This window comes from Eptatretus burgeri, chromosome 1 (assembly GCF_056783735.1).
Source record: "Eptatretus burgeri isolate ZD-2024b chromosome 1, Ebu_testis_v1, whole genome shotgun sequence".
In the NCBI taxonomy this organism is placed as follows: Eukaryota; Metazoa; Chordata; class Myxini; order Myxiniformes; family Myxinidae; genus Eptatretus; species Eptatretus burgeri.
The window spans coordinates 21045054-21061353 of NC_140961.1; the positions used below are offsets into that span (position 1 = coordinate 21045054).

Below are 16300 nucleotides of genomic sequence, written 5' to 3' on the forward strand. Positions count from 1 at the left end.
ATCGGTAGAGAATGTTTCAAACTCATTATGGTTCCCGGAGGGAGCAATTAAGTATTTAGTCTTGGTGTCCACAAAGTCCCGCTTTTTGAAGAACACTTTTTACATTATTTAATTTTTTAATGAATTATTTTTCAAATTATTTAATATTCCCCAATTTACAACTATTTAATTTTCATTTTCCAATTATGTAATTTTTCCCAATTGAAAACCAGTGTTTAATGTTCATTTTTTCTCAATTATTTAATATTCCCGATTTTATAACTATATTTAATTTTCATTTTTCCAATTATTTAATTTTTCCCAATTTATAACCACTATGTTTAATGTTCATTTTTTTCCAATTATTTATTTTTCCCAATTTATAACTATTTCATTTTCATTTTCCAATTATTTAATTTTCCCAATTTATAACTATTTAATATTCATTTTCCAATTATTTTATTTTCTCCAATTTATAACCACTGCAATTAAGTTTCATTTTTTTCCAATTTGCAATTATTTCATTTGCCCCAATTTATAACAACTATTTAATTTTCATTTTTCCAATTATTTAATTTTTCCCAATTTATAACCACGATGTTTAATGTTCATTTTTTTCCAATTATTAATTTTTCCCAATTTATAACTATTTAATTTTCATTTTCCAATTATTTAATTTTCCCAATTTATAACTATTTAATTTTCATTTTCCAATTATTTAATCTTCCCCCAATTTATAACCACTGCAATTAAGTTTCAGTTTTTTTTTCAAATTACAATTATTTAAATTTCCCCAATTTATAACAACTATTTAATTTTTATTTTTTTTAATTATTTAATTTTCCCCAATTTATAACAACTATTTTATTTTCATTTTTCCAATTGTATTTTTCCCAATTTATAACTACTGTATTTAATTTTCATTTTTTTTCCAATTTGCAATTATTTAATTTTTCACAATATATTTCCAATTATTTATTTTCCCCAATTTATAACTATATTTAATTTTCATTTTTACAATTGCTTAATTTTTCACAATTTATAACTACTGTATTTAATTTTCATATTTTTCCAATTTGAAATTATTTAATTTTTCCAAATTTATTTATTTTCCCCAATTTATAAGTATATTTAATTTTCATTTCTACAATTGTTTAATTTTTCCCAATTTATAACTACTGTATTTGATTGTCATTTTTTTTTAATTTCCAGTTGTTTAATTTTTCCATTTCAGTATTTTGTTATTACTGTTTAACTTTTTAATTATCATTGTTATGGTTCCCAAAGGGAGGCATTCAGTGTTTAGTCTTGGTGTCCGTGGTGTTCGGCTTTTTGAAAACGAACAAAAAAAAGTGTTGTCATTATGAGGCAGAATTTCAAATGTTACAAATAGTTTAATATCACGAGTTGGTTATACCAGGAACCATCAGCGATTTCCAATGGCAGCCCTCTACCTCCATACCTGGATCTGGTAAGCGTGTCGAGTACAGTCTATGAAAAACTTCTCGTACATAATCCAGGGGAGGTCTTCGTCCTGCAGTTTCAAATTCCTTTGATTTCCAGTTTGAATGATTCGGGTTTGTAAACTCAATCGTTTGTTTGCCTTCGCCTTTCAGTAAGCCTGAAATTTGCAGCGACTGACACGTGATCAGTATCGCGGAGCTTGGCGGACAGGTATAGGTTGTTGCCAGATGGTACAGCCATTATTATAGAGTACACATTTGGTAACAAGTGGAAATGCCAAAATGTGCACTTGTGAAGTTTTGTCTTTCGGTCATGACAGACGATTGAGCGAATGAAATGAGAACGGGGAGTGGGATGGGGGGGGGGGAGGTTAAGTGAATGAGTTCACGTGACCTCTGCCGTTGAGTCCACCTCCAGCAGGAAACGAGGGGCGGGGCCAAGCACGGTAACCTGGCAAAGGGAAATTAATGAATCATGCGTCAGGTTTGCAAACCTAAAAATTATAACAACAACAGAATAAAGAGTCCATCAACTTAGAAAGTTTCATGCTATGAACTAAAATCATGGAAGCTGCAGACGGTTGGTTTAGAATTCCGGTTGAAACACTGTATTAAATACATTGACTATTGGGGTATCAAGTAAAACCTTATTGGGTTATTATGACGCAAGCTACATAACACAACGTAATAAGTTGGAAGACTTACCCCCATTGTAGCCACCAAGTCCCCCATTTCTGGCACCACCATAACCGCTTGGAATTCCTACACACAAAGAGGTTCATTCCAAACTCATAAACAAACCTTCATCAAACATCAAACATGAGGCACTCATCGTTGAACTAATAATTGCTTCTATCGTAGATTTCTGTTCATCAAAACTGTAGAGGTTCTTTCATTGCCCGAGAGCAATATTGATGATTTACACTGCTAATACTACAATGGAGCAGACAGGGGGGAGAGGGCTCGAAGTGATGCTTTATTTTGATTGGCTACAATGGCCAGCCTCTATGTGTTTTGATTGGCCACAATGGCAAGGATCCTCGGGCCTGAAGGACCATCTGTTACTATGTATGAAGTTGGCCAAAAATAAGGCAATTAAAATAGAGAAGAAAGAGTGTGTGTGTGTGTGTGTGTGTGTGTATGTGTGTGCGTGTGCGTGTGCGTGTGTGTGCGTGTGCGTGTGCGTGTGTGTGTGTGTGTGTGTGTGTGTGTGTGTGTGTGTGTGTGTGTGTGTGTGTGTGTGTGTGTGTGTGTGTGTGTCAGAGACAGAGAGAGACAGAGACAGAGACAGAGACAGAAACAGAGAGAGAGAGAGAGAGAGAGTTTTTTAAAAATCGAGAGGGTGGAGAGAAGAGAGAGGGAGGGGTGTGAGGAGTGAGAGAGAGGAGGGATGGGGAGACGAGGGAGGGTGAAAGGGAGATAAGAGGGAGGTTGAGAAGAAAGAGAGGGAGGGAGAAAGAAAAGAGGAGGGGGAGGGAGAAAGAAAAGTGGAGGGGAGGGAGAAAGAAAAGAGAATGGAGAGGAGGGGAGGTGAGAGAAGGGAGAAGGGAGAGAAGAGGAGGGGAGGTGAGAGAAGGGGGAAGGGAGAGTAGAGGAGAGGAAGATAAAAAGAAGAGAGAGAGGGGAGAGAGAAAAAGAGGAAGAGATCTGAAAAATGTCTTCAGCTTATCCATTATCAAGATTTTAGCCCTTCAATCTCAGAACCTCCACAAATGGGTCCATAACGCAGCTGTGAACACATTGTTTGGAGTGGTTATGAAGGTCATCGGATCATAGAGAGAGAGGGAGAGAGGTTCGTGGAGTGTGGGTAAAGTATGGAAAGAAGAGAAAGGAAAGGAAGAGGTAAATATTAGGATTCCACGATTCACAATTGCACTATATTTGCATACTTAACTAGAGGGGGAGCACTCGGTAGAGTGCAAAACCTCCGCCGCCAATACTGCTGGGTCACTTAAGTGAACCTGATATCCTATTCATTGTAGGTCAAAACGGATCAGACTCGATTGAACCACGATTGAATAAACTAAACTAGATCGACGTGCATGTAGAAATGCCAAAAAAAAATTAAAAAAATAAATAAAAAAAATCAAAATTTTTGGGAAAAAAAAGTTGCAAAATTTCTGTTTTTTTTTTCTCTAACAATTTTTTGGGGGGTTGGAAATCACTTAAAACATGTAGAAATGCAAAAAAAAAATTCAAATATTTTTCAAATAAAATCGAAATTTTTTTGAAAAAAAGTTGCAAATTTTTTTTTTGAGGGTTAGGGTTAGACAAAGACATTTTTTTTGCAAAGTTTTTTTTTTTGGGCAAAGTCCAAAATCTAATGGCATGATCCTTGGACCATACCTAATCCCCCCACCAAGTTTCGTCGAAATCCGTCCAGGAGTTTTTCCGTAATACTGTTCACAAACAAACAAACAAACAGACAGGGGTGAAAACAGTAACCTCCATCCATCTTCGATGGCGGAGGTTAATAAATAGGAAAGCCCTTAATATTGTTATGTTTGTGGGGTAGATGGAGGAATTTCATAGGAAAGATAGGATCGTAAAGAGTAACTTGGCCCGTGGACGTGTAGGAGACATCTCGATGTAAACCAAGTAGGGAAATTGTGAGCTTAAGTGTTACTTGTCACCACATGGGGGGTGGTGTGGTGTTAATGAGGTCGGGATTAAGGATAATTTTCCCCAATGTGTAATTTCACCCCTGTAACTTTTCCCTATGTTTTTGTATTGCAAACCAGCAATGATAGAATTAAGTTTTTATAACAAAAACGACCATTACAACGGAGCTGCATGACCAAGTTGGAAGAAGCCCCACCTCCAAGAGTGACGACGGGCGAAGTGCGTGACGTTCGTCGGAGGAAGGGAAGGAGCGTGTGGGAGGCAGGCGATCAGAGAAGACGGGAAACAGCTCGTAGCGAAGAACGAACGCATCAGTGGAGTTTAGTGTGAGGGAGGTGATCAGAGAAACCAGAACATGTCTCGCCAAGAGAACAGAATGGCAGGATCGGTGGTCGAAAGAGCAGGGCATTACGGCTGGCTTTCCTTCGACGCATAAAGAAGATGGCGCAGTTCTCGTGTTCGTGCTGAGGAAAATTGGCTTGCGTGGTGGAGCAAGACGCTGGCCATTGACTCTTGGTTGGTCGTGAGAGACGGACCTCGAAGCCTCATGTACATCACACTGAAGGGAGCGGCGCTATTCAGAGAGAACGGGATCCGCAAGCGCGGTCGACGAAGAAGCGACACAGTGGTTCTGGAACCCTGACGTCGAATATTTCCTCACGAATTGCTCGGCGCCATTTTGGGGCGCGGTTACCCGCACGCTGATGACGCGGTTCGATCACCTCAAATGCGGAGGCGCCTCAAATGGGAATTTAGATTTAGATTGCCTCACATTTTTCTTTCATTATTATAATTTGAATTACTGTCGCTGTACATATTTTTGATTAGTCATTAAATTATCCATTTAATTTAATTTCATTTGCTTGTGTCTGTGTATCTGTTGTGGGTTCGACAGTAAAAACCCCTGTGCTGTGCTACCGCCCTGGTGAAGCGCCTTGCATTTCTTTCCCGCGCGCGCATTAATCTCCAGGAGTCTCAGTTGTAAGCCTCCAAGGGAGAACTGTTGGGCCATCCGTCCAGGTAGGGGCTAAACCCCTGGACACAACAATATATTTCCTGTACAGACAGGTGTGACACTTTCTCTTGATGTTAATACACGAAGGTTGACGTCGAATTGGGTAATGGACCACGCACACGCACACGCACACGCAGTACCGGCCCAGACTCCTATTAAAAGATCTTTTCTGACATGCTTCACATTCACCTGCTTGTAGTCCAATAAATATGAGGACGTCGTGCTTCACAATGCAGTATCACGTCAGAACAGCAGTTTGAAGCTCGGATTTTAAACCAAGGGCATTCGATCCCAGGAAATTGATCATTCAAGTTGATTACCAAGAGCTCTCCGGGCACCCCAACACAAGAACGCCGGAAGCGTGGTCAAGGACATGATCTTGCACTGACGTCATTGGTGATTAACATGAAACGGTGGTCCAATCGTCCATTTATACTCGGACACTCGTTTGAGCGCATCGTGGACTTTACAATTGTAAATGTATGAGACTGAATGTCGTATACAGATAGACATATGTGGCAGTTGGAAATTCAAGAGCCACATTCAATGATCGAGCATGTGCAGCAAGAATGAATGAAATACAGTTCGGTATGAATGATTCAGATGAAGTCAGAAATGTCTTCATTCGAAGCACATGTGCTGACTTGATCAATGAGGATTCACCACGCCGACATAATGTTGGGTGGTGCATCGTACCGGGTCTGTAAAACTTTGTGTGTTTGTTTACACTCGTGGAGGACCTCGTGACTTGTACTTATGTTCCATGCAAGATAAGGCCGTCAGTAGACATGTGTGCACTTTTTGTTGACTCGAAGGATATAAGGAGGCAATGAATGAATGAACGATCCCATGATCCCAAAACCATGGTTCATGGGCACTCAGCCCTCGAGTTTGAGTCAGAATTCACAAATTTTTGCTTTTATAGCTGTTTGGCTGTGTGTTTGTATTTGTGTGTCACCATTTTTCTCAGAGATGGATGAATGGATCTTCATAAAACTATCAGAGGTTCGTCAGTGAGTGCCAAGGAGTGTTTTAGGCAAAAAAAAAAAAAAATCAAAAAAAATTTTTTTTTGGGGGGGGGGGGGGTTTAAAAATATAAAAATAACATTAAGTTTTTTGTTAATCGCTCTATAGTGTTAAAACCTTTTTTATCAGACAGTATTTAAAAGTTATTAAAAATTATTAAAAAATCAATTCCCGATTCAGTTAAGTACTCTTCAGGAGTATTTGATCAATGCAAACAACCTCAGCGGCGTAGTTCGCTGGAGCTATCTTTTTAACCTCTGCCATCGAAGATCGGAGGTTACTGTTTTCACCCCTTTCTGTTTGTTTGTTTGTGAACAGTATTACGGAAAAACTCCTCGACGGATTTCGACAAAACTTGGTGGGGGGGGTCAGGTATGGTCCAAGGATCATGCCATTAGATTTTGGACTTGGTCCCCCCCCAAAAAAAAATTGTTAGAGAAAAAAAATGTTTGTTTTTTTTTGCATTCCTAGATGTTAAGTGATTTCCAACCCCCCCCCCCAAAAAAAAGTTAGAGAAAAATAAAAAATTTTGCAACTTTTTTTTCAACAAAATTTCGATATTTTTTTTGCATTTCTACATGTTTTAAGTGATTTCCAACCCCCCCAAAAAAAAAAAATTAGAGAAAAAAATGTTTTTTTATGCATTTCTACATGTTTTAAGTGATTTCCAACCCCCCCCGCCCCCCCCAAAAAATATTGGAGAAAAGAACTATAACTGTAAGCACTGCTGACATCATATTTAATGAATAAGATATCAGGTTCACTTGAGTGACCCAGCAGTATTGGCGGTGGAGGTTTTGCACTCTCCCGAGTGCTCCCCCTCTAGTTTATTTCTTGAAATGATTTTTTTCATCAACCGCTGTCATAACGGGAACCCAAGGGGTTCACGGGTCGTCTAGTAATTAATAAATCTGCAGGTAAAAGGTTCCAGACATTGTGTCATTTACTGAATCATCGGAATTACATTCAAACCAAGATTATCACGAGTCAATCACTCTATACATGTTACACCAACTTGCTTAAGCAACCTTAACACCAACCAACCTTTTTGATCAATAACAGTTAGATTCAAGTACACAAACACATAAGTAAATACAAAACAATTACCAGACATTTAAATACAAATAAACCTCTCCCGGAAGCAGTCCAAGTTAGCCATATTTCTTCCTGTACGGCACCGTATTTATCGATCAGGTCAAGCTTAACCCAGAAACATGAACGGCACATTAAGGAGCATCCATTCCACGAATAACATCGAATTCCACTTCTAAGGTAACAAACACTTTTACAATACCTCTGAGCCAATAATCTACAGGGTGTTTACAAAGTCCCATTACCCCCTCCGCAGAACCTGATAAATTAATATAATGAACACACAAGAAGTATAAATGTAAATTATGAATATACAAAACTTTTATTGTCATAAAAACAAAAATATTAATATCAACAGACATATATATATATATATATATATATATATATATATATATATATATATATATATATATATATATATATATATATTTATTTCTTTATATTACACACACGAGCAAGTATAACCCTGTTGCTTCGCTGATGGAAATATTAAGTGGGGGAAGGATAGAGGCGGAGAGGGAGAGAGGACTGACGGAAGGGGTAGAGAAAGGAGGGAAGGAGTATAGAGAAGAAGACTGAGGGGAGAGAAGAGGAGGGAGGAGGGAGGGGGTAAAGAAGAGGGAGGGGGAGGGAGAAAGAGGAGAGGATGGAGGTGAGGTGAGGGAGAAAGAGGAGGAAGGGGTAGATGGGGATGGTGGGGGGAGAGAGAAGGGAGAAAGAGGGGAGGAGAGGAGAAAATGGAGGGAGGAGGGGTGAGGAATGGGAGAGCTCAAAAGGGGTTGAAGAGTTAGTGAAGGGGGAGTGGAGAGGGGAGAGAGAGGAGAAAATGGAGAGGGGGCATGGAGGGAGAGGTTTTGGGAGGAGGGGGGATGAAGAGTGAGGAAGGAGGATGAAGTGTGAGGAAGGGGGATGAAGAGTGAGGAAGGTGGGAGAGGGGAGAGAGAGGAGAAAAGGGAGGGAGAGGAGAGCGAGGAGGGGTGAGGAATGGGGGAACTTGGAAGGGGCATGAAGAGTGATGGAGATGGGTGGGGAGTACGACGTCCCGCTAAATGTTGCTATGCACTCCAGGAAAGGGGGTGGGAGCAAGGAGGATGGGGGAAAGAGGAGGGGGAGGAGAGATCGTGAGCAGGGTTGGGGGAGCAAGGAGGGGGAGCAAAGAAGGGCGAGAGCAAGGAAGAGAGGGAGAGCGAGGAAAGGGGGCGGGGAGAGAGCAACGCCTCACCATATGTCATTAAAGACTCTGGGAGAAGGGGGTGGGAGCGAGAGAGAGGGAGGGAAGCGAGCTGGGGTGGGAGAGCAAGGAGGGGGGGAGGGGGTCAAAGATATTATGTTATGATGTTATGTTATTTTATGCTTTCTGCACACATACATACATACACATTCACACACACTTCCTTCCAGATATCACTTTCAGGTATTTACGTCATAGATGCGTTCCTGGAAAAACATCGTTTTAACTATAAGGGCACCTCCGCCACAAAATGCCTGATCCGCAAGAACATATCGGACCCAGTACTTTATTGAAATATCATGCTATACAGTACTATATTGTTTTTGGTCCTATCTCTCAATAGTGAAGCAGCACTTTAAAAAGAAAATAATTCTCCAATCTGGATCCAGATTCAGATCTTCATCAAAATTGAATCAACTCTTCCATGACACACAGCCAACCTGTCCAAGTTTCATCTGAATCTGTCGACAACTTTTTGAAAAAAAATATATATATACATATATATATATATATATATATATATATATATATATATATATATATATATATATATATATTAGTTTTGCCCTATCTCTCAATGGTGAAGAATCACTGATAAAATTCTTCTATTCGGATCCAGATCCGGATCATCACCAAAATCTAATCAGTTCGTCCTTGTCACACACCCAACCTGTCCACAAAATTTCATCCAGATTCGTCCACAACTTTTTGAAATATCCTGCACACAAACAGACAGACAGACAGAAAGGAAGTTAAAACATAACCTCCTTCACCGTCGGTGGTGGAGGTAATAAAAGTAACTTCAAAATCCCATTGATTTTTAAGATGTATTAAAGGGGAAATGCATTCTTGACAGAATAAAAAAATTGAGTGGAAATTTTTCAAAGTTGTTTTACCCTAATCCGCTGCTTCACTCACCCTCATCCTCCCGTTCTGTTAATTGTTCGTTTTTTCTTTTAATTTGATCTTTAATCCATTTTGTCTTCCTAACTCCAGAGATTCCCCACAGAGAACCCATGTGCGGCCCCTTCCTGTCGATCCCTCGAGTTCATTATTTTTGTTGCATTGATTTTGAATCAAGTTATTTATGTTGCACTCGATGAAACCAGCTCAATGAAGCTGGTTAATTTTGGCACCTTCCTAAATTTTTTTGTTCACTCAATATAATTCTCCAAACAGTAGAAAATGATAAGTTTAATGCTTTGAAAATTTCACAATTTCTTGTGTATCTATGGAGAAGGAGGGAACATAGCCTTGCTTGCTTAAAGTAAATAGGTATATTAACTAAGTTATAAGATTTATTATTTCTTTAAATTATCAGATTTCTCAATAGCTTTTGACACATTTAATTCAGACGATATCCGATCCTCAAAACCAAAATAATATTTTGATGATCTACTTTAATTAATCCGTGAGAGTAGATTGTGGAAGATCGAATCATAAGGGACATTTTCATAAAAGCGGGTCAGGTAACGGTAACGACTGTCCGATCATTTTTATCAAGCATATATTGCCAGTCAGTGCAGAGGCCTTATGGTGAAGTTTACTCTCGTTTTCCACTACTCCAAAAAAATTATTGCTACACAATATCGAAAACAGTGTCACATGCAATCAACTTCGAAGTGTCATATTTTCCATTCCGTTTACCTGTCCAAAGTGAGACTTGGCTATTTCGGATCCTCGTAGCATTCTAACCATATGGCAATATGACTTGAATCATTTATATATATATATATATATATATATATATATATATATATATATATATATATATATATATATATATATATATATATATATATATATATCAAGTATTATTGCTTCCACTATGCAGAAATCAGTAGTTTCGTCACCTCGGACGCTCAAGGTAATTAAGAGAATGAAAAAAAATTTGAAACATTCGTCGTTTCAATTTCTTTACCGTTACCGTTTACAGTCTTCCAGTAATTTCAGTTTGGAGTTCTAATACCAGGAGTCACCACAAGCCGTCACGTGACCGAAAAGTTTTCTGCCGCCATTTTATGACCGAAATTAAAACGGCTGGAAGTGACAAATCGACAGTATCATAAGGTAAGCTCATATGTCACACATATTGAACTTCTTTACCGTTACCGCCATATTGTGCTCCATGTCTGGGCTATTGTGTGAGCTTTGATATGTCTTTAGCAAGTGATATATGGTCCAGTTTCCCTGAATCTGAAGTCCGTTTTTTCTTTCCATCAATAAAAAAAATCTGGCTTGATGTTCTTTACCGTTACCATTTTGGCTCTCTTCCGTTACCTGTGTAACGGTAAAGAAAGGATCGGGCTGCCATTTCTCGAAAACTACTCTCGATCCTGCGTTGCTGACATCATTTGAACATTTTTCTAGGCCTTTTAAGGGGTTTAAGCACTATTTCGAGAATATCAAAGAAAGTTGATTTTTCAGTTTGTTTTTACCGTTACTTAACCGCTTTTGTGAAAGTCACATATAATGTATTAAATCGCTCCAACTTCATAATTTGAAAACTATAGTACTTACGATGTAAGCAGCGATTTGTAGCTATGATGAACAGGCATTCGATAATACGAGTGAGGAAAGTGGGAAAAAAAACTTTCTCGTTAAGAAATCGTTGCGGCCTATTCCAAGTCAAGGCATGGTTGAGCAGGCCAAAAGACATGGCGGCTTCAGACCCCAGCGACGCCTAATAATCCAGAGTGAGGTGGCCGAGGATCGCCTGATTAAGGATATAATTAAATACGGCCGTTAATTATCTTCAAAAGGGATGTTTTAATTTGAAAACTATAGTACTTACGATGTAAGCAGCGATTTGTAGCTATGATGAACAGGCATTCGATAATACAAATGAGGAAAGTGGGAAAAAAAAACTTTCTTGTTAAGAAATCGTTGCGGCCTATTCCAAGTCAAGGCATGGTTGAGCAGGCAAGAAAACATGGCGGCTTCAGACGCCAGCGAGGTTACCCAGGAAACGCCAAAGAACCCAGAGAGTGAGGTGGCCGAGGATCGCCTGATTAAGGATAATATGGAATAGGCAAAGCCGAGAAGCAAACGTAGAATTCTTCTTACATTCGCTTCTGACTTTACCTATTACCTCAACATTACCTTCACAACAACTACACCACCTAGAACAGGATCTCATCTAAAAATAAAAATCCACAACATTACCTTCACAACGACAACGACACCACCAAGAACAGGATCTCATCTAAAAAAATTAATATTACCTCAACATTACCTTCACAATGACAACTACACCGCCTAGAACAGGATCTCATCTAAAACAATTAATATTACCTCAACATTACCTTCACAACAACTACACCGCCGAGAACAGGATCTCATCTGAAAAAATAAATATTACCTCAACATTACCTTCACAACAACTACACCGCCTAGAACAGGATCTCATCTAAAAAAATTAATATTACCTCAACGTTACCTTCACAACAACAACTACACCGCCTAGAACAGGATCTCATCTAAAAAAATAAATATTACCTAAACATTACCTTCACAACAACAACTATACCGCCTAGAACAGGATCTCATCTGAAAAAAAAAAATCCTCAACATTACCTTCACAACGACAACTACACCGCCTAGAACAGGATCTCATCTGAAAAAATAAATATTACCTCAACATTACCTTCGCAACAACTACACCGCCTAGAACAGGATCTCATCTAAAAAAATTAATATTACCTCAACGTTACCTTCACAACAACAACTATACCGCCTAGAACAGGATCTCATCTAAAAAAATAAATACTAGAAGCAAACGTAGAATTATTCTGACATTCACTTCTGACTTTACCTACAACTTGTTCACAACTGTACACGCAATTTCCGGTTACTTCGGCCTGGATTCGGGATCGGCGATTAAATAACGTAAATCACGATTAAAAATTATTTTTTGATGATGCGGGAGATATCTTTATTAAAATCCGTGGATGTGGAAATCAGTGGAAATATACACCATGTCTGATATTTGGGTCTTTCATATCTCCGATGATGCCTTTATCTCCCGGCATGTATCATTCCCCATGACAAAAACCAGAAACAAAAAAAAAAAAAACAGGCAAAAAAAAAAGACGGAAGCAAAAGGTTAATAGCCAACGCCACGGGTTCACAAGTGCCAGGGTATTGTGTTGATGTTTCCTATTCTCTCATGTGCACGCGTTAAGTAATATTCACAAGATAGAAATAAAACCCAATCGTGTTTATACACCGCACAGTGTTTAAAAAAAACCGGAAGCAAAAGGGTCATAGCCAACGACACTGATTCCAAATTGCCAGGGGTATTGTGTTGTTGTTGTTGTTGTTTCCTATTCTCTCATGTGCACGCGTTAAGCATGAAGCTCACTGCGTTTGCTATAATTAAATACGGCCGTTAATTATCTTCAAAGGGGGTGTTTTAATGAACCCAAACACCCAATTTTCACTCCTGCACTTCCTTGAAGTTTTCTTAGTATGTATGCAAAGTTTCAGGCTGCTCGGTTTTTTTTGTTTTGGAGTTGTGGAGGAGACACACACTGATACATACCCATACATTGATATTTATTCGTGTAGATATTAGTATAGATACATGAAACGTTCCAGGGTAGATGATTGGGGGGGGGGGGGGTTGACTGGACTTTGTGACCACCCAATACAATGCAGTACATTTCTCGATGTGTGAAGTTGATTTTGCAATCACTTGGTTTCGGGTCTCATAGTCACGTGATAGTTTCCACAAATCTCACAGGATTACAAATTGGACAGACGACCATGACGGGCCATTTTAAAATCACTCCATAGTGCCAAAGCCTTTGTTGCTACATGAAGGGTAATATTAAATGACCTCCGACCCAATTCCTTAGTGGGTGTTGGGAAGAGTTTTAGCCCCCACAAAAATATACCGGGTAACACCAGCTACCCCTGATAGTCTGTAATAAATCAATGAAATGCAATTTGATTCGTCATTACGTTTGATGACGACACAATCTATGAAACTTGCATCAAGTTGTGTCCCTGTAACGTCGTTGTCCTTGTGCTTTGTAATTAAGGTTGTGTTAATTAATTAATATCCTGAATGTGTTGAAGGCCCGTTTGTGAGGGCCAAGTAAAGTGGTGATTCGTATGTAATGTGACTCGTCCATGGTAACCAGGTAACGTACTTGGTAACCAGGTAAAGTACTGTTGTTAAATCGTCCAAATGTTGAACAAATTGAGTTTGATTGAAACAAACTGTCACGTGACTGAAGATAACATGGGGGTTCTGTTCAATGGGGGCACGGTTGACCCTGTCTGCCAAATCTGTAATCGATCTACCAGACGAGGCAGTGCTCACCTCAATCAAACAGTGCCACCCATCAAACAACTCAATGGAGATAAAAATTCCACAAAAGGGACTGGGTCTTCCGTGCACCACCCACGGAACACATCACGACCACATACCTGTCTGGCCTCCCATCTGAGACGACCACACACACACACACACACACACACACACACACACACACACACACACACACACACACACACACACACACACACACACACACACACACACACACACACACACACCTGTCTCGCCTCCCATCTGAGTACAACTACAACACAATGGTTTTTATGAACAATTTAACATTTTTAAATCTCTCTCGTTTGTTGTCAACGATTTTAACCTTTAACCTGTTGATAAAAAACGACTACCGTTTAATAATGAAATCCATTATATTACTAAAACTTTCATCATGTATGTATGTATGTATGTGTTTATGTTCCCAAAATACAGCCAAAACGGTACACGATAGCGCAAAAGTTTTAGGGCCACCTTACTCACCATTCGCCTACGGTGTGCAGTCTCAAGTTTCGTTCAAATCGGGCAACAAAAAATTATTAAAAAATCAATTCCCGATTCAGTCAAGTACTCTTCGGGAGCATTTGATCAATGAAAACAACCTCAGCGGTATAGTTCGCTGGAGCTATCTTTTTTTTCTTGAAATTATTTTTCTCATCAATCGCTGTCACTACGGGAACCCAACGGGTTCATGGGTCATCTAGTATATTACTAAAACTCTCATCTTGTATGTATGTTCCCGAAATACAGCCAAAACGGTACACGTTAGCGCAAAAATTTTAGGGCCACCTAACTCACCATTCTCCTGTGTTGTGCAGTATCAAGTTTCGTTCAAATCGGGCAACGAAAAAAATTATTAAAAAATCAATTCCCCACTCAGTCAAGTACTCTTCGGGAGAATTTGATCAATGCAAACAACCTCAGCGACATAGTTCGCTGGAGCTATCTTTTTTTTATTTCTTGAAATGATTTTTTTCATCAACCGCTGTCATAACGGGAACCCAAGGGGTTCACGGGTCGTCTAGTAATTAATAAATCTGCAGGTAAAAGGTTCCAGACATTGTGTCATTTACTGAATCATCGGAATTACATTCAAACCAAGATTATCACGAGTCAATCACTCTATACATGTTACACCAACTTGCTCAAGTTCAAATATATTAAATAATATAATTAACATCATTAAAATGATCAATAATTCGCATTTGACATTCAAACACATCAATATATATATATATATATATATATATATATATATATATATATATATATATATATATATATATATATATATATATATACATATACATACATATACATACATACATACATACATATACATTTAGAATGAAAGGAAACTCCTTTTCCATCATCTACAAAGCGTTATTTATACACAAAGATATTTTTGTCAATTCAATTTACAAACATCTTTGATTGTTGCCAAGGTAACAGATTACTGTTCATTTCCTGAAGTTCACAGAAACATGACTATGTTATGATGGATGGACACAAAAACGGCACGCAAGGTGTGTGAAGAGGCTCATCCGCGAGGGACTGGACAACAAGAGATACCTTTAAAGGATGCCGGGACCAAGAAGGCAAAAACGCAGCACAGAGTTACCCAAATCATGGTCGCTTGCGAGAGAACGAGAGGGAGAGAGAAATATATATTATGTCGATAGATAGAAAGACGATGAGAAAGTCAAGAGGGGACTCAGACAAGCAGAAGTACAAGCAGGAAAGCAGACGTGCTGCTGAACTCTCTCGCTCTCTAGTTCACTCCAAGCTGCTCTTATATTTATTTGTAAGAGAGAAAGGGAGGAGGGATGGATGAAAGGAGAGAGAAAAAAAAACGTTTTCGGGTGGAGGTGGGGGGGTGTTGATGCGGGGGCAAGGAGAAGGGGGGATGTGCACAGACATATGCATCTCTGATCCTGGCAGGGTACGGGATAAATTATAGGGGGAAAGGGTGGGGGACTGGGGAGGTACTTGTACAAAGCTTTTGAGAAGAAAAATAAGTCAATGACATAGAGGAAGAGGGAAAAGTATTCCAGAATTATGGTATAATATGCGGTGGGCGGAGGGGGTGTTGGGATTACGAAGCAAAGCGTGTGTTGAACCTTTAAGAAGGTAATGGGGTGGGGGTCCTAATAGGGAAGGAGAAAGAACGTTTGTTTTGGCATCAAACAGGCAGGCAAACAGGACTCGCAGCTGGAGAGACATGTAAAGGGAGTATATGGCGGGGTGGAGGGCGAATAAGAGGAAAAGGGGGGGTGGGAGAAAATGGGGAATGAAAGAAGGCGGCAGGAAAAGGAAGGAAAGGGAGAAGGTAGAGCACACTGAAGAGGGAGTAACGTTTGTACAGCTAAGGGGGTAAAAAAAGGGTTATTTGTACAAGGAAATTACAGGTGTGCACATAAAACGACATTTTTAATCCCAAAGTAAACCCAAAGAACCCCACAAGTACAACGGTGGGGTTGAGTGACGAAGGTGCAATATGAACGCACTTTTCATCATTGTGGTATGCGCAC

General features: G+C 39.2%; 1 protein-coding gene across 3 annotated transcripts in view; it reads right to left on the bottom strand.

Moving 5' to 3' along the window:
* The window catches only part of LOC147033984 (uncharacterized), a 57916-nt gene extending 42350 nt beyond the window's left edge, over positions 1-15566 (bottom strand). For 2 of the 3 annotated variants that reach the window (XM_085874361.1, XM_085874343.1), the window contains exons 1-3: positions 15342-15565; positions 2148-2204; positions 1837-1893 (exon numbers count right to left, since the gene is read on the bottom strand). In XM_085874361.1, coding sequence (XP_085730487.1) covers positions 1837-1893; positions 2148-2204; positions 15342-15399 — 172 coding nt within the window. In that variant the 5' untranslated portion in view covers positions 15400-15565. Of the gene's footprint in view, positions 1-1836; positions 1894-2147; positions 2205-15341 lie in introns of all 3 variants that reach the window. The other variant, XM_085874351.1, reaches the window with a different exon arrangement.
* Positions 15567-16300: the final 734 nt, after the last annotated feature.